The sequence below is a fragment of the Arachis ipaensis genome, chromosome B6, assembly GCF_059453495.1.
Source record: "Arachis ipaensis isolate K30076 ecotype BB chromosome B6, ASM5945349v1, whole genome shotgun sequence".
Taxonomy (NCBI): domain Eukaryota; kingdom Viridiplantae; phylum Streptophyta; class Magnoliopsida; order Fabales; family Fabaceae; genus Arachis; species Arachis ipaensis.
In genome coordinates this window covers 56249446-56271689 of record NC_142441.1, presented here as the reverse complement: position 1 = coordinate 56271689, position 22244 = coordinate 56249446, and the positions used below count along the sequence as shown (strand labels likewise).

Below are 22244 nucleotides of genomic sequence, written 5' to 3'. Positions count from 1 at the left end.
GGTTTGCCGATATTGCAAACTATAAAGCTGCAAGGTTCATACCCAAGGAGTACAACAGGATACAAAAGAAAAAATTAATTACTGATGCAAAGTACTACTTGTGGGATGAACCTTATCTCTTTAAGAGATGTGCAGACGGAATAATCTGTAGGTGTGTACCTAGAGAAGAAGCACAGAGGATCCTGTGGCATTGCCACGGATCTCAATATGGAGGCCATTTCGGAGGTGAGCGAACAGCCACCAAGGTCCTCCAATGTGGCTTCTATTGGCCCACACTCTATAAAGATTCCCGAGAGTTTGTACGTAACTGTGACAGTTGCCAAAGAGCTTGTAATCTGCCTCATGGTTACGCCATGCCTCAACAAGGAATCTTCGAAATTGAGTTGTTTGACGTATGGGGAATTGACTTCATGGGACCTTTCCCACCATCATACTCAAACACTTATATTCTGGTAGCAGTTGACTATGTATCAAAATGGGTTGAGGGCATTGCCACACCCACCAATGATACTAAAACAGTGCTGAAGTTCCTCCAGAAACATATCTTTAGCAGGTTTGGTGTCCCTAGAATACTCATCAGTGATGGGGGCACTCACTTCTGCAATAAACAGCTTTACTCTGCCATGGTTCGGTATGGGATTCGCCACAAGGTGGCTACTCCATATCATCCACAAACTAATGGGCAAGCTGAAGTCTCTAACAGAGAATTAAAGAGAATCTTGGAACGTACAGTAAATACCCATAGAAAGGATTGGGCACGGAGCTTGGATGATGCTCTGTGGGCTTACAGAACAGCATTCAAGACCCCTATAGGGACCTCTCCATACCAACTCGTGTATGGTAAGGCATGTCACCTGCCCGTGGAACTGGAACATAAGGCCTACTGGGCAACCAGATTCCTAAACTTTGATGCCAAATTAGTAGGAGAAAAATGATTGCTCTAGCTAAATAAGCTAGAGGAATTCAGATTCACAGCTTTCGAAAATGCCAAGCTTTATAAAGAGAAATAAAAAAAGTGGCATGACAGAAAGCTGTCATCTAGAATCTTTGAACCAGGACAGAAGGTTCTGTTGTTTAACTCTAGACTCAGGCTATTCCCCGGGAAACTGAAATCCCAGTGGAGAGGACCATACGTGATTACAAGTGTATCACCATATGGTTATGTGGAGCTTCAAGATATTGATTCTGATAAGAAGTTCATTGTCAATGGACAGAGAATCAAGCACTATCTTGAAGGCAACATTGAGCAAGAGTGCTCAAGGCTGAAGCTAGATTAAAAGCTCAGCAAGGTCCAGCTAAAGACAATAAAGAAGCGCTTGCTGGGAGGCAACCCAGCCATGGGGCAACAATCCTCTAAGCATTTTGCCCTATTTTTATTTTTATTTGTTTATATACAGTTCACTGACACTAAGGTGAGGAATCATTTGTATAAATCCACAGAGTTACAGAAGAACTTGGCACACAAAACAGAGAAAAAGAGCTCACTGGCAAGAAAACACCAGTAAAAGTGTATTTTGGGCGTTCAACGCCCAAAATGGGCATCCGATCCACTTGGCGTTGAACGCTAGTAATGGTAGCAATCTGGGCGTTCAACGCCAGAAATGGGCACCCACTGGACGTTGAATGCCAGTAATGGCAGCAGCTGGGCGTTGAACGCCCAGGAGAGCAGCATTTGGGCGTTGAACGCCCAAAACAGGCAGTGTTTGGGCGTTCAAACGCCAGGATGGCAGGGAGGAGACAAAACTCATTTTTCTTCAAATTTTTTCATTCTAAATCTTGATTTTCATACTTTAATACATGATTTCTTACATAAACATGTTAAGAACCCTGATTTCTAAAATCCCTAATTTCTAAAAACCCTACCTTAAAAATATCAAATGTATTTTAATCCATAAGCACCAGGCCTCTTTGCAAATTCAATCCAACTCTTTTCAAAACTTTTTTTTACAAATCTATCTTTTCAACTCATCAATATCTTTTTCAAAACCTCCATTTTATCTTTTTCAAAATCTAAATCTATCTTTTTCAAAAATCTTTCATATCCTCTCAATTTTAAACTATATCTTCTCTTATCATATCTTCTATCTTATCTTTTCCAAATAAATCTTTTTATCATATCTTTATCTCTTTTTTTTTCGAAAAAAAACCCACCCCCCCTATAAATTTGAGTTCGGCCTCTAAGATCACTACAAGAAAAACACCCATTTAGGTACACTTGAAAAGTGTAGCCAAAAGTGAAAAAAAATGATGCCTTAGGCTACGGCTACGCTTTTTGGGCTACGGCTACGCTTTTTGAGGTGATTCCTATTCGGCCGTTGCCTATTCTCAAAGGCTACGCTTTTCTGCACCAAGGGGTACGCTTTTGGCGTTTGGGAATAGGCTACGCTTTTCAAGTGATGCTGTCCAGGACCAAAGGCTACGCTTTTCAGCTTTCATTTTTTCAGAATAGGCTACGCTTTTCAACACTACTGCATCACTTGTAAAGCGTAGCCACATTGTATACCATAGCTACTTTTTATAAGTGTAGCCTTAGATCCCTCTTTTTTTTTTGTATACTATAGCTACTGTATATAAGTGTAGCCTTAGGTCCCTCATTGTTTTTTTTTTTATTTTCTATATATATATATTCTAATAATTTTTTTTCTAAAACCTAATATTTAGTAATATGATTATATATATAATTCTATTTTTTTAATTAAATTAGTTAAAAATTATAAAATAAAAATAAATACATAATAATACCATACAATATTCTTTAAATAATAAAAATTATCCTTTAACAAAATATATTTATAATGAACTAAAAATATTGGGATGATCATAAATGAGTATTCATACATCTCACTAAATTAAACATACCCATATCAAAATATACATTAGACCACTTAGAATTTACTACTAATAAACTATAAAAAACCAAAATATTGTATCCTACATAAGTATCTTCTAATAAAAGTTATTATCCTTCTGATAGGAGAGAAAAAAATCTTGTTATTTAAATATCTTGTTCGACGGAAGACTGTATTTGGGAGATTTCTGGTTCTTCATCTGCCTCAAATCTTGTTCTGTAGGTTCTGGCAACTACAAAAGAAAAAAATCAAAATTATATAACACTTACTAAACCCCTTAAGGCTTAAATTTGAAAGCATACATAGCACAAAAATGGAAAAAAATAAAATTCACAAACAAAATCAGAAACAAGGTAAAGAAGTGTATATCATACCATTAATGGCCCTGCACAGCCTCCATAGCTCTTTAAACAAATCATCACCAGCCCCATCTGCCACAAAACAAAACACAAACATGTTGGAAACTTTGCATGGTTTTTTTCAGACCAAAAGTTGGAAACTTTTTTCTCTCATTTTTGCATTAAGCTCTTCCTTAGTAACCTCCATGTTCACAAGGCAAAAAGGGTCATTCACTTCATATTGAAAAATTAAAGGAAAACATTAAAAATGAAGGGTCCAACAACATTAGTCAATTGCTAAAAGAACAGAAACATTGCTCTTTTTCAGCTCAACACTCACATTAACCAAACATGGTAACAACAAAACCACATGAAAATAAATAAATAAGTGGGAGATATTGAGCAGAGGAAGAGATATTATTAGATCCATTAAGACTTAAAAGAGTCAACTATCTAAGGTAAAGAGTCAACCATAGTCTCTTGAAACTCAGCTCCAAGATAGCCACTAGAAACATGGAACCAGTTATCCAATAACAAGTAGTTTGCCACAGTACCAGAAATATATAGATAATAATAAGAGACAATCAAGAAGACATGAAAGGAGAGAATGAAGGGCACAGACCTCATTTTGGATCTTGTTGCATAAAGATTCAACCAATTGATTTCTGTCAAATCCCATATTAACCACTTCCTGAAGAAGCTCTTCGTCAATCTGCAAAACCATGATATTGGTGGATTTTGTAAGTGAATAAGTGTGAGTATCAAAATTGTTTAAGGTGGAGTTAATGTCAAAAATAAAAACCAGGCAAATTGATAAACATAAGGACACTATTCTATTCTTTATTAGAAGGTAAGATAAAGAACAAATATGTTCCTTTTGCTTCACTCAAATTTTAACTCCAGTTGGCACAGTCTCAGAGAAAGAACAAACTTTGAAATGCTGAATTCAATGATAGAAATATTTAGGAACATGAAGCTCAATAGTTGACAATAGTTGATAAATTGCCATGAGCCACGAAAATACTGCAGCATATATAATCCACATGCAACAAAAATAATTAACATGAAATCAGTAAACTACTCTAGACAAATGAATAATAGTCCCCATTAGTACTTAATTTTTGTTTATTAGAACATTACCATTTACCACTACAAAGTAAACTGCTGATTAAGAAAGCAACAATCATTCACATACAGATCCAAGAATCAAGCAGCCGACTGGTCAATAAATATATTATGTAGCCTAACTTATTTGAGAATAAGCATACTCAATGAAAAGGTTTCTGCCATTTAATCACCAAATACAGCTAAAATCAATATCTAACTATTCTAACCCTTACCTCTTTGTTGATCAAATACACAAGACTTGTCCCTGTTTTTCTCTTGAGCCCAAACCTTAACCGTTCCAAGAACCAGAATTTTGGTTACGTTTCACAAGGCCATTCGACCAAATTAAACACAGAGGAGAGAAAATCACTCACCTCTCTTTGCTTGTGGTGGTAGTTGTGTTAAAAGAAATTGAATAAACTGGAAAAAATGGAGCAAGAGAATTATCAGAATTTTGAATTAGAGGAGAAAAGAAAGAAGATGAAGTCGCTGTCCTCACCTAGCAAAGAAACTCGAAGAATAGTTGGGTGAGTGGAATGCAGCTCCCTCTTAAGCTTCAGTCAGCTCCCTCCTTGGCCATCATTCTCTTTCTCTTGGTGCTATGATTGATGAAGAGCCAAAAACTTGAAGAACGCTCCTGTTTTTGCTCCCTGGTGCTTTGGCTATTCCTCTGTTCCTTGCGCTCTCTCTACTGTCTGTGAATTCATGAGGGAGACAGACGGAGACACAATGTTATATTATGATTATGGGTATTTTTCTTGTAGTGAGTTCTCCTAATTTCGTCCATTCGAAATGCAGCTTGAATATACACAAACAAAAGTTACATAAGAAGCTTATCGGAGATATAATTCTCTGCAGAATAAATTCAAACACAGATGATTAATAAAAATGCTTCACCATGTGAGAAAATGAATCTTGGAATTACTTTAATTGTCTTTGTTTCTTTTTTTAATTCTTCAATTGTATAATAAGCTCCACTATAAGTGTTGAGCTCTTTCTTTCTTTCAAAAAGAAAAAACCTTGGAATTATAAAGAATGAAGTACTTGATACCATTGTCTATATTCTTGATTGAATAAATATCTTAGGAGCATATTTTCAGTACTTTAAGTACACAAATTAAGAAAGAAAAAGAAATCACCAAATTTACTTTCTAGTTTGCATTGCTGAAATGTACTTGTCCTGTTCTAGTGGAAAAGATCAGATAGCATATGAATTACCAATTTAATTTAGGTGCAAAAATTGTAATTTCATATCTAAAGGTGCGAAAATTAAATTACCAACTTACCTCCTGCTGCAAAGCCTCATCAAGTTCTTGCTTATCATCAGGAGTGATGTCTTTGGCGTACAGCTGAGATAAACAATTCCGGATCCTAAAGAAAGCATTAAAATTCAATTTTAACCATTCTAATTAAGGAGGAGGAGGAGCAAATTAAGGAGCAAATTAATAGATAGATTTGAACCTATTCCATCAAGGGTGATTTGTTTAATATGCCACTAAACAAGTCAATCGGTATCTAAATAGACATGTTACTTGTGCAACTTGGAAGGAGGAGCAAATTACAAGCAGAATGCAACATTCAACTGAGATTGAAGTGCTTGAATAAACTCCAGAAGTACTTACTTGAGAGGATCCTCAGTGCTTTCCCCAACATATGCAACAGCAGCAAAGTGCATCACAGCATCAAACTTATTCTCCAAAAATATTTTATTAACCTGGTAACCAGTTAAGTAGAAAATCTTTCTTCGGTATTCTCCACATACGTTTCAATCAAAGTTAAAAATATGACAACAAAATATTTATAGTGATGAGGAAAGTGGGTAAGGATACAGATGTCTGATCTCCCAAGTCAGCATATATAAATTGAAGCCTTCCTGGTTCTGGAAATAAATTTTGAAGAACTCTGACGGCACCCATATTTCCTCGTGACAGATTGTCCTGCCAAAAAGGAAAAAACAATGTTATGCCTGTCGCAACCACACTGATAAGTGCATTTGATTTTGTCAGAGAAATATTTCATTTTTATTAATAGACATACTACTATAGTGACACGATAATTTTCCTTCAGAAGCCGAAGCGTAGCATGTGAACCAATGTAGCCTGCACCGCCTGTTACTAAAACATGAGTTACCCCAGGTTCGCGAATGGCAAACTAGAAAAGGGGGAAAACAGAAACGAAAATGATAAATTAGCTTGAATAAATAAAGAAAATTAGCTTTAGAGAAGGAAAACTCTTATATCAGGATAGTTCAAAGAAAGAAGAAAACTATAACTGAAAAATATATATATCTTGTCTTTATAATTTTTCCCTTACAAACTATCCCCTTTTCTCCTTCTTTCAACTATCTAGCTGACAAAAGTTGTGAACGGTAATTAAACATAATCAAGCTTCACTCTTTATGGACAAAAAATTAAAATAGTTCATATCATTCATCAATTCATCTCTATCAACAATCTACCACTTTTAAGATATCTTTCAAAGGGTAATAATCAAACAGCTATGAAACTATAATGAATATGCACATCTCTGGTGTGGAGGGGACAAAAAAAGGGGAAAGAAGCAAAGACATAAAAAGCTCTCAAAGAAAACATGTGTAAGATGACTAGCGATTACCGGACTAGTGGAACTCAAAGATGGAGATTGCTTGATCATGATAATGCATAATGCTATTAATCCAGCAGCAAGAAAAACTTTTCCAAGAAAATTGCCTTTCCTTTTCGGGTCAGCATAATCCAAGCCTAAAAGACAGAAAAACATAAACAGGAGAAATTAAATTGAAGAGGCCACATCTATGATAAGCTTAACAAATCCAATGGCATGAAATAAACTACAGAACTAGACAATGATTCGTCGTAAGCAAAAAGTGAAATTTAAATAAGAAAAAATCAACAAGAACAATAACAAAAATAAGAATAATAATTCAGTTGGCACATAGTGAAATTTACATTGGTGATTTTAGTTTTGATCTGGCAGTCCACAGATAAATAACGCAGAATACAGAAGCTAAAACCCCAATTAAAACCCTAAAACCAAAACCCAAAACCTCCCAAATTTCACAGAACCATCATCATCATCGGGCGCTTACCTCGCTTGTTAGGGATCGATGCTTTGCCTCATTGGAAACCTTGATGCTTCACAGTAGAGCAGAGAAGAGGTCGCTAGAGAGCATACAGTTTCTTTGACACTGCACAGAGAGGGCGAGTGAGAGAGAGCAAGTAAGAGAATGAGCGAGAAGAAAAGAACGAGGCACATAATGCTTACTTGGTGAGCGCGGTGATGAATGGCAACGGTGAACAAGAGATGAGCGACGACGAATCGAAGGTGAAAACCCTTGAAGAAGAGATGAGTAGCGGCGACGAATCGAAGGAGAAGGCGCGCGAGTTTGTACAGGTAGCGTGAATTGGTGACGAATCAAAGAAAAAATATTCATTAAGCTCAGTATATAGCGCAGAGATGAGGGTTACTCGATTGAATTGAAAGGGGAAGGACGATGAGAAGCGCAGAGATGACGCTGGTGAGGGCGGCACAGCGACGAGGAGGGGGGCGAAGAGGAGCGAGGATGAGTGGTGAGTGAGAGGGTTTCTGTAGCGAGAGGGTTTCTTCGCGATGGTAAGCTTTGAAGGGTTTCTTCGATGGTGACAGGGTTTCTGAAAGGGGATTGAGATGAAGGCTGAGATGAAGGCTATGTGTGAGTTTTGGAGGGACAAAAATTTCACTAAGTATGTGAGTTTTGCTTTCGGGAAATTAACGAATAAAATTTATCAGTTGTCAAGTTTTTTGCTTTAGATACATTAGGCATCACTTTTGAACTGCACCCAAAACTTAACAAATAGGCTACACTTTAAAAGCGCTTCCTTAGATATAAAAAGTGGACCCATAAATATCAACATTCGGCTACGCATTATAAGTGATTTCTATAATACCTAAGGCTACACTTTTTAAATGATGCCAAAATTGTGTTTCTTTTTCTCTTATAAAAAGGCATCACTGAGAAAAGCGTAGCCTATTCAACTTTTCAAATGTAGCTTAAAAAAAGTGTGGCTGAATGGGTATTTTTCTTGTAGTGGATCATGGCTCCCAAAGGAAAACAACCCACTCCAAGAGGCAAGAAAGAGAGCGTTCCAAAACCACTTTGGAATCAAGGGAAGTTCTTATCTAAAGAACATTCAGACCATTATAACAAAATAATGGGTCTGAGATCAGTGATCCCGGAAGTTAGATTCGATCTGAAAGAAGATGAATATCCGGAGATCCAGGAGCAAATTCGAATCAGGAACTGGGAAGTCCTAGCTAATCCTGAAACAAAAGTGGGAAGGAATATGGTCCAGGAGTTCTATGCTAATATGTGGCAGACTGACAAGCAAAAACTATCTGGAACTGCTTTCTATGAATATCGGACCATGGTCAGAGGAAAGATTGTTCATACCATCCCTGATAAGATCAAAGAGATCTTAAAGCTACCTCAGCTGAAAGACGATCCAGACTCCTTCAACAGGAGAATGATGAGAACAGACAAGGGCCTGGATAAGATTCTAGAGGACATATGTATCCCTGGAGCCAGGTGGACCACCAACACAAAGGGTGTCCCAAATCAACTCAAGAGAGAGGATCTCAAACCAGTCGCCAGAGGATGGCTGGACTTCATTGGTCATTCTCTATTGCTTACTAGCAACCGTTCTGAAGTCACAGTTAAAAGAGCAGTGATGATCCATTGCATCATGATGGGAAAGGAAGTGGAGGTTCATCAGCTGATCTCAGCTGAATTCTACAAAATTGCTAACAAAAATTCTAAAGAGACCAGGTTGGCTTATCCAAGCGTGATTTCTCTGCTCTGCAAGGACGCCGGAGTAAGAATGGGAATAACTGAGTATATCTCAGTTGAGAAACCAATCACCAAAGTATCAATGGAAAAACAACAAGCGCAGGAGGATCCCACCAAGAAGAAAACACAGGAATTTCTCCCAGAAATCCCTCAATCTGAATACTGGGAGTATCTTGAGACGTCTGTCACCAAGATACGGGAAGCTATGGAGCAAATAATAAAAGAACAGAAGGAACACAGTCAAATGCTGACCTATATGTTTAAAGAACAAGAGGAGCAAGGGCGTGACTTAAGGGAATTGAAGCGCTAGAAGTTTTCTCTTGAAGAATCAAGCACCCCACGGATCAGAGGAACACCCATTTTCCAGAACAAAGGTTGTTAAATTCCAATTTCTGCTTTAACTCTGTGATAGTGTCGTTATAGAAGTTCACCTTAGGAGTCATATAGTAGTAATTAGTATCTATTTTGATTTTATCCCCAATTAAGCCATAGTTTATTTTTCTCATCATCAGCAAACATGAATAAAATAGTAGATCTTTTGAATAAGAGGCAATAAAATTTTGAGTTTTAATAAGAGAAATTCTCATTAGTTGCATGTGGTGGCAATACTTTCTGTCTTCTGAATGAATGCTTGAACAGTGCATATGTCTTTTGAATTTGTTGTTTAAGACTGTTAAATATGTTGGCTCTTGAAAGAATGGTGAACATGAGACATGTTATTGATAATCTGAAAAATCATAAAAATGATTCTTGAAGCAAGAAAAAGCAGCAAAAAAAAAAGCAGAAAAAGCTAATAGCCCTTAAAATCAAAAGGCAAGGGTAATAAAAAGGATCCCAAGGCTTTGAGCATCAGTGGATAGGAAGGCCTAAGGGAATAAAATCCTGGCCTAAGCGGCAAAATCAAGTTGTCCCTAACCATGTGCTTGTGGCGTGAAGGTGTCAAGTGAAAACTTGAGACTGAGCGGTTAAAGTCAAGGTCCAAAGCAGAAAGAAGAGTGTGCTTAAGAACTCTGGACACCTCTAATTGGGGACTTTAGCAAAGCTGAGTCACAATCTAAAGGGTTCACCCAATTATGTGTCTGTGGCATTTATGTATCCGGTGGTAATACTGGAAAACAAAGTGCTTAGGGCCACGGCCAAGACTCATGAAATAGCTGTGTTCAAGAATCATCATACTAAAATAGGAGAATCAATAACACTATCTGAATTCTAAGTTCTTATAGATGCCAATCACTCTGAGCTTCAATGGATAAAGTGAGATGCCAAAACTGCTCGGAAGCAAAAAGCTACTAGTCCCGCTCATCTAATTAGAATCTGAGCTTCACTCAAAAAACTCTGAGATATTCTTGCTTCTCAACCTATTAGTCTTCTATTTTATTTGTCTAGTTGCTTAAGGACAAGCAACAGTTTAAGTTTGGTGTTGTGATGAGCGGATATTCTATACGCTTTTTGGGGTTAATTTCATATAGTTTTTAGTATGTTTTAGTTAGTTTTTAGTTTATTTTCATTAGTTTTTAGGAAAAATTCATATTTCTGGACTTTACTATGACTTGTGTGTTTTTCTGTAATTTCGAGTATTTTTCTGGCTGAAATTGAGGGAGCTGAGCAAAAATCTGATTCAGGCTGAAAAAGGACTGCTGATGCTGTTGGATTCTGACCTCCCTGCACTCAAAGTGGATTTTCTAGAGCTACAGAACTTGAAATGGCGCGCTTCCAATTGCATTGGAAAGTAGACATCCAGGGCTTTCTAGCAATATATAATAGTCTATACTTTGCTCAAGGATAGATGACGTAAACTTGCGTTCAACGCCAGTTCTCTGCCCAATTCTGGCGTCCAGCGCCAGAAAAGGATTAAAAGTTGGAGTTCAACGCCAGAAATGGATCCAAACCTGGCATTGAACGCCCAAAATGGCCTTATACACTTGAATTGCTTAAGTCTCAGCCCCAGCACACACCAAGTGGGCCCCAGAAGTGGATCTCTGCATCATCTGTCATAGTCTACTCAATTTCTGTAAACCTAGGCTACTAGTTTAGTATTTAAACAACTTTTAGAGACTTATTTTGTATCTCATGACATTTTAGATCTGAACTTTGTACTCTTTGACGGCATGAGTCTCTAAACTCCATTGTTGGGGGTGAGGAGCTCTGCTGTGTCTCGATGAATTGATGCAAGTATTTCTGTTTTCCATTCAAACATGCGTGTTCCTATCTAAGATATCCATTCGCGCCTAACTATGGAGAAGGTGATGATCAGTGACACTCATCACCTTCCTCAATCCATGAACGTGTATCTGACAATTACCTCCGTTCTACATCAGATTGAATGAATATCTCTTAGATTCCTCAATCAGAATCTCCGTGGTATAAGCTAGATTGATGGCGGCATTCATGAGAATCTGGAAAGTCTAAACCTTGTTTGTGGTATTCCGAGTAGGATTCAGGGATTGAATGACTGTGACGAGCTTCAAACTCGCGAGTGCTGGGTGTAGTGACTGACGCAAAAGGAGGGTGAATCCTATTCCAGCATGATCGGGAACCTCAGATGATTAGCCGTGCTGTGATAGAGCATTTGGACCATTTTCACAAGAGGAGGGGATGTAACCATTGATAACGGTGATGCCTCAACACACAGCTTGCCATAGAAGGATGTGCATGCGTGAATCAGAGAACAAAGGAAAGCAGAGATTCAGAAGACAAAGCATCTCCAAAACTCCAACATATTCTCCATTACTGCATAACAAGTAACCTTTAACCCATGCTCTCTTGTTTATTCGCAATTCAACTGATAAATATAATTGACTTCCTGACTAAGAATTGCAAGATAACCATAGATTGCTTCAAACCAACAATCTCCGTGGGATTCGACCTTTACTCACGTAAGGTATTACTTGGACGACCCAGTGCACTTGCTGGTTAGTGGTATGAGTTGTGAAAAGTGTGATTCACAATTTGTGCACCACACTCCTAACGTTGATAGTGGTAAATTGATATTGATATCAATAATTAATTTCTATAATTATTTTTGTACTACTAAAGGTTATATATAGTATTTTTTTTGGGTTCGTGAGTCTAAATCTAAGAGACAAAGTATTTTTTTAATTTGTTATTCTTCTTTGATTGAGAAATTGTTTCCAAAGAGTTTTGTAAGTCACGTTTAAGTCTCATTCCCTCCACGCTTTCTACGTTTTCCCAAAAATATTCGAAGTGGAGCATGTAATGAGATTGAATTTTCTCAATTTAGGTTCAATTTTAGAAAATTCGTGTCATATTTGAAGATGCAATTTCAAAGATTGGTACTATATTTAAATTTTCTTCTCTTAAGCTTTTTGTATTAAAAATAATTTTATAACATATTGTGATTTTTTTAGAAACTACCAGCCTTTTGGTGCATCAATGCAATGCCATTGAGAAAAATAAAGGTCAATTTAGTTTGACAATTTTAACAAGAAGATGGTCTGAATTTGTACGGATTCTAAATGTTTGATCTTATGATGTTATTTTGGTTGGTTGTCATTACTAGAATGACTCTAATCTATAGATTAAATATTATTTAAATAATTTAGTTCTAATATTTGTATTTGATTAAATTAGGTTTAAAGAAATTTAAATTGTTGCCTCAATTTATATATTGTGACTATTCTTTTTAGATATGTTATTTTTAAATTTTTTTAATACGAAATTTCTTTTTTTTTATTATTTTTAAGTTTATTCTTTTTGGATATATGTATCAACTTTTTTTTATTTTTTTATTTCAGATTAGTGATGTAATTTTTAAGAGAAGTGTAATTCATCAATAGATTAGAGTGATTAATTAAAAGTTTAATTATATTACGTGGACACAAGACTGATTAATTAAGATTAAATCGTGAAAAAGAAAAAAGACTCACAATACGTGATTTTGCTAATTATATATAGAAATACGTGAAAGAAAAGAAAAATTAAAATATCACCATTTAAAATAAAAATGGTTAATCAAGCGTATGAAAGGGGATTGAGAAATATGCATGGATATAAAAAATAAAAAAATATTGTACGATTGTAGAATAAAAAATAATCATATATATAAGAAATAATCATAACAAAAAAATTAATATATGTGACTTAAATGTTTTTATGTACAATTATATATGTACACATAAATAAAAAAATATTTAGAATTATTTAATAAAATTAATATATACGTATACATAAATAAAAAAATTACTATAATTTATGAAGATTACACATATAATGACATTAATAATAAAGAATAAAAAAATTATCGAATGATTGTAGGCTCAAAAAGAAATAATTATGATAAGAAAATAATTAATATATGCAATTTAAATATATCTATATACAATTAATATATATGTATAAACTAAATAAGAAAATATTTAGGATTATTTAACAAATTAAATATATTCTGAGAATAAGAAAATCATTAACTAAATAATTAATATATACATATAAATAAATAATAAAATTATTATTATTTATGAAGATTATTATGCATATGATGGTGTTAATGGAATAACAAAATTATTGAATGATTGTAGACTCAAAAAAAATATTCATAATCAGAAAATCAAAAAATAATTAGCATAGGTGACTTAATATATATGTATACTTAAATAAGGAAAGATTTAAAATTATTTAAACAAAATAAATAAATATATCCTACCAATAAAAAACCATTGACTAAACGATCAATATATACTGGTAGAATAAATAAGAAAACCCTTAAATAAAAAAGAAATAGTACGTTTTTTATTTTCGGAATAAAACGTAAATAATTATAATATAATGATTTATTTAATTATTAATATTTATAATCGTTGTTTTAATCATAAATTTAGATAAAAAAAGAATATTAACAAAAATGATTAATAACTATATTAGAGTTGTTACACTTAATACCAGATTAGAAAAAAACGAACGCATAACATGGTACTTTTCTATTAATCAAATTATTACAATTCAAATTAATTTTAATAAAATAATTTAAAATTATAATTTCAACCTAATCACGTGCATGGTACAAGTTATTGAACAATTTATTATTATGTGCATGGCACGGGTTATTAAATAATTTCTCATATATTTTTTTCTCCGAAATAAAAACACTATTTTTACCTATAATTATTATTCTTTATCAAATCTTTTATTTAAACACTATTATTATTTATTAATTCTTTTTCTTTTTATTTCTCACATTTATTAAAAATTTCTTTTCAATATTTTAGGTATTAATTATTGTTATTTAATTTACTTATTTTAGGTATTTAATTATTAAAAGTTTAGGTACTAATTATATCCCAATTGTGATATTAAAACTTTGAATATGATCTCAATTCAATTTTGGACAATACCGGAAACAAATATTTTGGGTATTAATTATACGATCCTATCAATAGTATCACCTATAGTAGATTATACGACGAGAAAGTATAAAAAATAAAGACCAGAATTATAAGGCTATAGAAAGTTCTATCCAAGTTTAACAAGAACAAGACGTCTTACATAGAAATAGTTCTAATAGATGATAAGATTAGTTGATTCTTTTACTAAATTTTTTCAAGTAATGCTAAGTTCAGTTTATAAATGGAGTTTAATATACACCAACAGTGTAAAATATTTTACACAGTCGTGCAGTCACATCCGTTCTTCTGGATGACCATTCACGCGGTCAATGTGAAAGGTAGTTATTTTTACTGATGTGTCATTACATAATTCGATGCACGTGTAAAACTACTTTATACTGTCAGTGCATCAAAATTAAATTCTTAAAAATATTTATAGTTCGTATTTTAAGTTAATTTTATAAGTATACCATTTCACAAGTCAAAGACAATTCTTTTTAATAGCTTTGTAGATGCTAATAGCTTTTATATTTAATTTGTTTTGTAGTACAATAAAATTCATTGTTCAATCCAGAATTATTTGATAAAAATGTTTGAGAATGAATTGATAGAAAGGAATGTCTATGTCTTCTCAAATTTTGAGATTTAGGAATCAAACGGAATTTAATTTTTTATATTATTCACTCATTTGTTCTTATAATTTCTTATATTATTCACTTATTTGTTCTTAATTTGGTACTTTTAATTTATTTTTTTTTGTTCAGTTAAAATATTAGATGTTATTGGACTCTTAACTGAAGAAGAAAAACTTATATTATGGTCAAAAATAAGGAGAAATGATCAGTACATTGTGATTGATCTTTATGATTTGCAGTATGTAAAATTTTAATATTTTAATGTGAATATTTCTTTTAGTAATAATTATGTGTTGTAGTGCAAAATCTTTTTTTTTCTTTATATATTACTACTTATTTCTTTTAATTCTCGTTTTCATTCATAAATGAGAAAAAAATAACATGCACACTGTGATATCAATTTACAATCTAATTACTTGATCATCTATGTGATCACCGAACAACTGAATATATAATTATTCTCTAATTTACAAAATTAAACAAAGACATTGGTAAACATATTAGTTTAGCATTTATTTATATATTTTATTTATTTATGTTATATTTGTAATCATATTATATCTATTTTTATCAATAGTTTTTTAAAAAAATATCGTTAGTGTTAGCACATGGTGTATTAAATAAATTGAATGATAGAAACACGTAACTATTTTCTTTTTCAATCAAGATTCAGAAAAATACTATAACGTAGACTTGAAATAAACTACTAGAAAACTAGTTATTACAGATGGATATTTTCGATGGATTTTATCCCACAAAAATACAGACGGAATTTCAGAGGAATTTTTTGTCGGAAAACAAAAAAAATGAATTGGCATAAATTACAGATGGAAAAGAGAATCCGTCGATAATTCTGTCAGAAAAATTAATTTTTTTCGTGGGAAATGGTTACAAACGGAAAATTCGTCTGTAATTAAGTGGACAAAAATGCTGCATTTTATTAAGTTATTATAGATGAAAAATCTATCTGTAATTTAAAATTTTCCGTCGAAAATAATAAGCTAAACCTACCATTGCCCGAGCTCCTTTCACAGCACACAAATCAAACGAGATAAACCTAGCATTCCTCGCCCTTCTTCTCCGTCAACAGGCTACTTCTTCTTCTCCTTTCCTCACCCACAGCGCCACTACCGGCCATCCTAACCACCGCAGCTACCTTCTCCTTCTTCTCCTCTTTTTTAAACACTGAACCAGTAGAAGATAGCCCCTGTCTCTCTCGTTCTTTCTCGTTCGCAGAAGAAAGCAAGCTCAAGCTCCACCACCGCCGTGCCTCTCTCTCTCCTTTTATCCTCTTCAGTTCTTGCTACATCTATCATCTCTTCCAATGCTACAGCCATCATCTCCTCCAGTCAATGCCGCGGCTACCTTTGCGCAAGCCCTAGCTCCGTGACGACCAAAATTGGTTCCATCGTCAGCCGCGGTTCCACCTCTCTCTTTCCCCCTGTTCGAACCGTAGAGACCTAGGCATCCTTCTTTCCCTCTGTCCTATTTTGATTGTCTCTGCTTCCAGGTTTTGGGTTTAAAATTCTTTTAATTTCTGTTGAGTTCAGTTAATTTTGTTTAGTTAGTTTGATTTTAGTAATTATTTTAGTTAGATTTATTTTCTGATTAGTAGATTTTTAGGTTGTTAAAATAGGATTAGATTAGGTTTTGATTCTGAATAGCTGAAAAATATTTAGATTGTTAATCTGGATTGCTAAACATTGCTGAACATTGTTAATATGAGCTTGATGAATGTTGTCTGAAATTTAATTCAGTTAATGGCTTCTTCTTTGGTAATGCTTCTTCTCGATAGTTTTACATTTGGAGTATTAGCAGAATTGTATTTTTGCTTATCTATTCAACCTATTTTGTTTAATTTATAGATAGATAGTTATTATGAGTTCTCTGTTGTTCATGAGATATGTTAAACTAAGCAATAAAAAAAATGGAATAATAGGTAAAATTCCTTTGCGTTATGATTTTAGTTTGTAGATTTGTTCCATAATTGATACTTTTGCTTGAACAACATTTTGTATTGCAAAAACTTCTCTATTGTTCAAGCTATTTTTTCATCTGTTATATCTTTTTACCTCCTCATGAGATCAGATATTAAGTTACTCAACTTCGCTTCATTGGATGCTGCATTTGGTAAGAACATCTGCATTTTGATCTCGCCTTCATCATCTACTGGTTGGATTGCCCGTGTTGTAAAATCTAGAATTGTGATTGATGATGCTGAGAACTGATGTTGAGGTATTGAAGAAGATCGTTGAATTCTTAAAGTTGTAATTTCTATATCCATATGATGTAATTTTGGTTAATTTGTAATTTCTATTGATCCTTCTTTGTACCGTGGTGGTTGTGATTGAGATCTGGAATTTGATTCTTCTTCTTTTAATTCTTCTCTGCTAACTTGTTCAATTTCTATTTTGGGCTTAATTTCTTCTTCTTCCTCTTTTCTTTCTTGAATTTTATAAAAAGTAGGAGGAGGTGAGCATTTACAAGCTTTGCTGGTTGGTGAAACAGGACCTACAGTTCAAGATCCTTCTCTCATCTAGGTCCCCTATAGTCGTTAATTGAAGTTTAAAAGTAAGAAAGTAAACAAAAACAACCCTCCTTCCCCCAAAACACATACACACATCATGACTCATGAATATTATTGATCAATTTACTGAAATTATTGTTTTGATAGGAATGAGTTTCAGATAAGTTTGGGAAATTTGCTAAGAGAAAGTTGTTTGACCACCAACAGCCTTGTCTTTGACCATTCTTCTACACTTCTCATTTTCCTTTGCTAGTTCACCAAAATCAGATCATCATCGGAGTCTTGCTCAACAACATCCTGGACTCCTAGTTCTAGTTAAACACTTTAACAGACTCATCCATGCACTCAGTCCAGCAAGATTCTTTACATTTTTTTCTTTTATACTAATTTATAAATCCTAATCACTAGTTTAATTTGATTCCATCATTATTATTGGTCTGTTAATTAAACAATTTGGATATTAATATACGTATATGCTATGGCCTATGCAGTGATATATTCAACCTCGTGGGTTGTCTCCTGGAGCTAGCTATGGTATGCTATGCTACCAACCATAATGCTTTAATTTCTTGTGGTTGTGGCTCTAACTTAGCTTGTTTTGGTATTTTGTTGCACTCTCTTCTTGTAATTTGGATGGCTCGTGAAAACGAACACAGTTGCCCACACAATACTACACAGCTCTGGTAATAATTAATAATTAATAATTAATATGAAAGCATCAATTTTAATTTCCCCAAGTATCCACTGTATTACTAATTTCAATGTGTAAGACTAATTCATCTGGAATGATTTTATATTGTACTCATTGTATATATATATAAGCACTTGTTCTGATATATTTCACTCTCAGATTCCAATAAATGCACCTGGTTTGATTGAGTATAGGTGCCATCCCTATTGGTACCAAAAGTATTGTCCATCACATGAGTATGATAATACAGCTCGCTGTTGTAGTTGTGAAAGATTAGAGGTACTCACTTCACTCTTGATTGCAACAACTTTTCCAACTTGTTTCCTTTCTCTGATCCTTTGTTTTCCTTCTCAAAGTCGCGCAACGAAAATTATTATAGACTAGATGATGGACGGATTTTGTGCTTTGAGTGAATGGAATCTGCTATAACAGATACTGGTGAATGTGAACCTCTATACCATGCCATCAGAGATTATTATGAAGGGATGAACATGAGAATAGATCAGCAAGTTCCTATGCTTCTTGTGGGTAGAGATGCACTTGATGAAGCCATTGTTGGGGAGAAGAATGTAAAATTAACTATCAGAATTCACTCTTTTCTTTTTTTTCTCAATCATAGAATTAATTTAAGTCCTCTTACTCTATTTTATTTATCTTCTTGCAGGGTTTCCATCATTTTCCTGAAACAAGGGGTTTGTGCCTCTCAGAAGAGCAAACTGTCATCAGTGTATGATTGTTTAGAAACACTTGCTTGTTTATGGTTTTATCTTATTAGAATGTGTTTATCAATCTCTACTAATCATGATTTTGTTACTATACTTTCAGGTACATAGATGGCCAAAAATGGGAGGGCATAGATTCATAGGAATGAGAACTCAACATCAAAAGCAGACTAGAAAATGTGAAGTTACAGCTATTCTTGTTCTTTATGGTCTTCCAAGATAATTAAAAAAATCATACATACACATATTGGACAACCTTGTAACAGCTGTTGACACTATTCACCTGACACATGTTACTCACAGGTGCAATCTTAGCCCATATTTGGGGCATATGGGGAGGTCAAAGAGGTGACAATTTATCCGTCTTTATTTGTTTACACACTTGTCATATATCTTTTGAATATCACATTAATGATTTAAAATAACTACAGATACAGGAAACGTCTCACAAAGGCCATCACAAGTTTATTGAATTTTATGATGTGAGGGCTACAGAAGCAGCACTAAAATCATTAAAAAGGAGTAAAAGGTGCTTGGCCTTTTTCAACTAGAGATCATGGATGGCTGATATCTGACTGCACATCTGAAGGACTAAAAGTAATTATTGATTGAAAAAAAGTAGAAGAAATTGAACTTGTTTAATTTATTCTGCCACATTGCTAAATATGCTACTTTCAGGCTGCTCTATTACTTTCCAAAATTTCACCGAAGATTGTTGGTGAGCCAATTGCAGGTAATAGACTCGTCTTGGCTGAAGCTAGATTATCTGAATAGTTTGAGCAAATAAATCATTGATAGATTGGTGGAAGAAGATCTTTATTTTATCTTTTTCTTTCTTGTAAAGATATCATATCCTCTCTATTTAACCTTTTCTTTCTCATTAATTTGTTCATTTTTTCTATTAATATTTATTTATTTATTTATTTTAAATATCTTGTTTGTCTGACTGTGATCCACGGTGCATGAGCAAATAGCTTCCTTAAAATTTGTTGAATCTGTTTGAAGAATCAATGTTATTATCTAGAGATGTATTTATTAATTTTCTTTTCCCAACTCTTCAGAACAAAGATGATGGCTTTGCAACATATGAACTCACACGATCATATAGATGGCTAGAGGTAACTTTCTTTTATGAATAATTAGAAATTAGCCTACTTGAATTACACCATGTGAATAATAAAGTATGAAAATCTGCTAGTGTAGTCAAGTCTCCCTCTGCCATCTTTCCCTAAAATTCATTTCTCAATTCGTCAAGCACATGTATTTGAAGTTATGCCACAAAAGCTACAACTTTGAAATTGTTGTTTGTGAACAAAATGTTTTGGACTTTCTTCTAGATTTTGGAATTACAGCTGACGAGTTGATCCTGAAAATTTAGGAAGTTGATTTTGGATTTAGATTAGATACACACTTAGATGAATGCTTTCTCTTGCAGATAATAAATCCAGCGGAAACTTTTGGTGATATAGTTATTGATTATTGGTAAGCTATCAAATGCTTGTTCATTATAACTTTTTGCATTCCTCTTCCTATCCCTTAACCCATCATTTGAATATTTTAATATTTCTATTTGCTATATGTTATAGTTATGTGGAATGTACATCAGCCTCTTTGCAAGCATTGGCATCATTTCGGAAATTATATCCCATACATCGCCCAGACGAAATAAGCCGCTGTATTAAAAAATCCATTGCATATATTGAAAGCATTCAAGCTTCAGATGGTTCATGGTTTGCTACTCTCTTTTTGGAAACCACTATTTTCAAGTTTTTTCTATTCATTTGATAGTTGATTTATGCATGTTGTGGTTTCGACCTCTTGCTTTAGCATGGATGGAACTGTTAGTTTAGTAGACCTCTAAACCACTCAAATCTGCTTAACAGGTATGGTTCATGGGGAGTTTGCTTCACCTATGCCGCATGGTTTGGGATAAATGGGTTGATTGCTGCTGGAAAGAGTTACAGTGATTGCCCAGCCATTCGCAAAGCTTGTGAATTTCTGCTGTCTAAGAAGCTTTCAAATGGTGGATGGGGAGAGAGTTATTTGTCTTATCAAAACAAGGTTAATTTTACTGTTTCTAAATGTTAATATCATTTATTTTTCTTCTTATAATTTAGAAATCCCTAAAACTACGAAGCATTTGCTTGTAGGAGAGTCTTTTCCGAGTAGTGCATGCATAAACATGATAAAGAAGTTGCTGAGATTATAACTTTCTGGGAAGTGTGTAGGAAGGAAAGGAGAGAGTATAAGATGATGAATTTTATGAAACTGATACAATTTTCATATAACGTATTGCATTTTGTTTATAAGTAACATTCAGTTAGAATACTTTATTACTTTCAGGAATCTAAAGGCTGAGAGTTATAACTATTTTTCTCCCAATGTCTATTTTTCAGGTGTATTCAAATCTTGAAAACAATAGGGCTCATCTCGTAAACACATCGTGGGCCTTGCTGGCTCTCATTGCTGCTAGACAGGTATATACAACAAAATATTTGCTACTTTTGTGCTGCTTCCATGGTTTTGAAATGATTAGTTTATTATTGCACCAAATCCGTTTGATGTTGAGTTTAACATACCTGTGGCCAATTCTCCACCTGGTAGGTTTCTAAGCTATTGAATATCCTTCATGATGTTGGTATCTCTGGCCACCACTGTTTTGATTTACACTATTGATTGTTATTATTATTACCTTTATTATTTAAGATTTTTGTACTTATTATTTTCGACTCCTCTGTCGCTCTGTTTCGGACTCACTCATCACTATCATTGTTGGACAATTTCAGAAACTGAAAAGCAGATCTTTGATGCTATCTTGGAAAGGAAATTAGATCTAGAAAGTGCACCATGGCCTTCTATTTCACCATGTATATCCTTTGTACTTATTCTTTTTGTTGAATGATCATACTTTGTTGTTGATGACCTGCAGATACACCTCAAAAATGTTATTAGCTGCTATTGATGAAAAGCACAAGGGTACCTATGATTTTTTCTATCTACCAATCGACTTTAAGGTAGAGAGCGCCTTTCCTATAGTCTCCATTTAAACTAGTGAAGCTTAATTAATCCTTTTCCCCTTTTGATTTCAGAATAAATGCAATGTGGGATACGCATTTATCAACATGATGTCGGCATCACACATTATTCCATTCTATGAGGTTATTAGTTTTTTGTGCATATTTCTCATTGTAACTAATGTGTTTGATTATAA

At 33.9% G+C, this 22244-nt stretch overlaps 1 protein-coding gene and 1 pseudogene across 1 annotated transcript; one reads left to right on the top strand and one right to left on the bottom strand.

Moving 5' to 3' along the window:
- Positions 1–2789: 2789 nt before the first annotated feature.
- Positions 2790–8026, bottom strand: LOC107646871 (putative UDP-arabinose 4-epimerase 2). The gene is made up of 12 exons (XM_088491489.1): positions 7556–8026; positions 7380–7478; positions 6908–7032; positions 6332–6445; positions 6124–6231; positions 5917–6008; positions 4794–4989; positions 4669–4714; positions 4528–4582; positions 3810–3899; positions 3224–3280; positions 2790–3117 (listed from the first exon to the last, which is right to left on the bottom strand). The coding sequence occupies exons 3-7, from the start codon at positions 6944–6946 to the stop codon at positions 4983–4985; spliced, it is 360 nt and encodes a 119-aa protein (XP_088347615.1). The 5' UTR covers positions 6947–7032; positions 7380–7478; positions 7556–8026; the 3' UTR covers positions 2790–3117; positions 3224–3280; positions 3810–3899; positions 4528–4582; positions 4669–4714; positions 4794–4982.
- Positions 7571–21653, top strand: LOC148555677 (uncharacterized; annotated as a pseudogene).
- Positions 21654–22244: the final 591 nt, after the last annotated feature.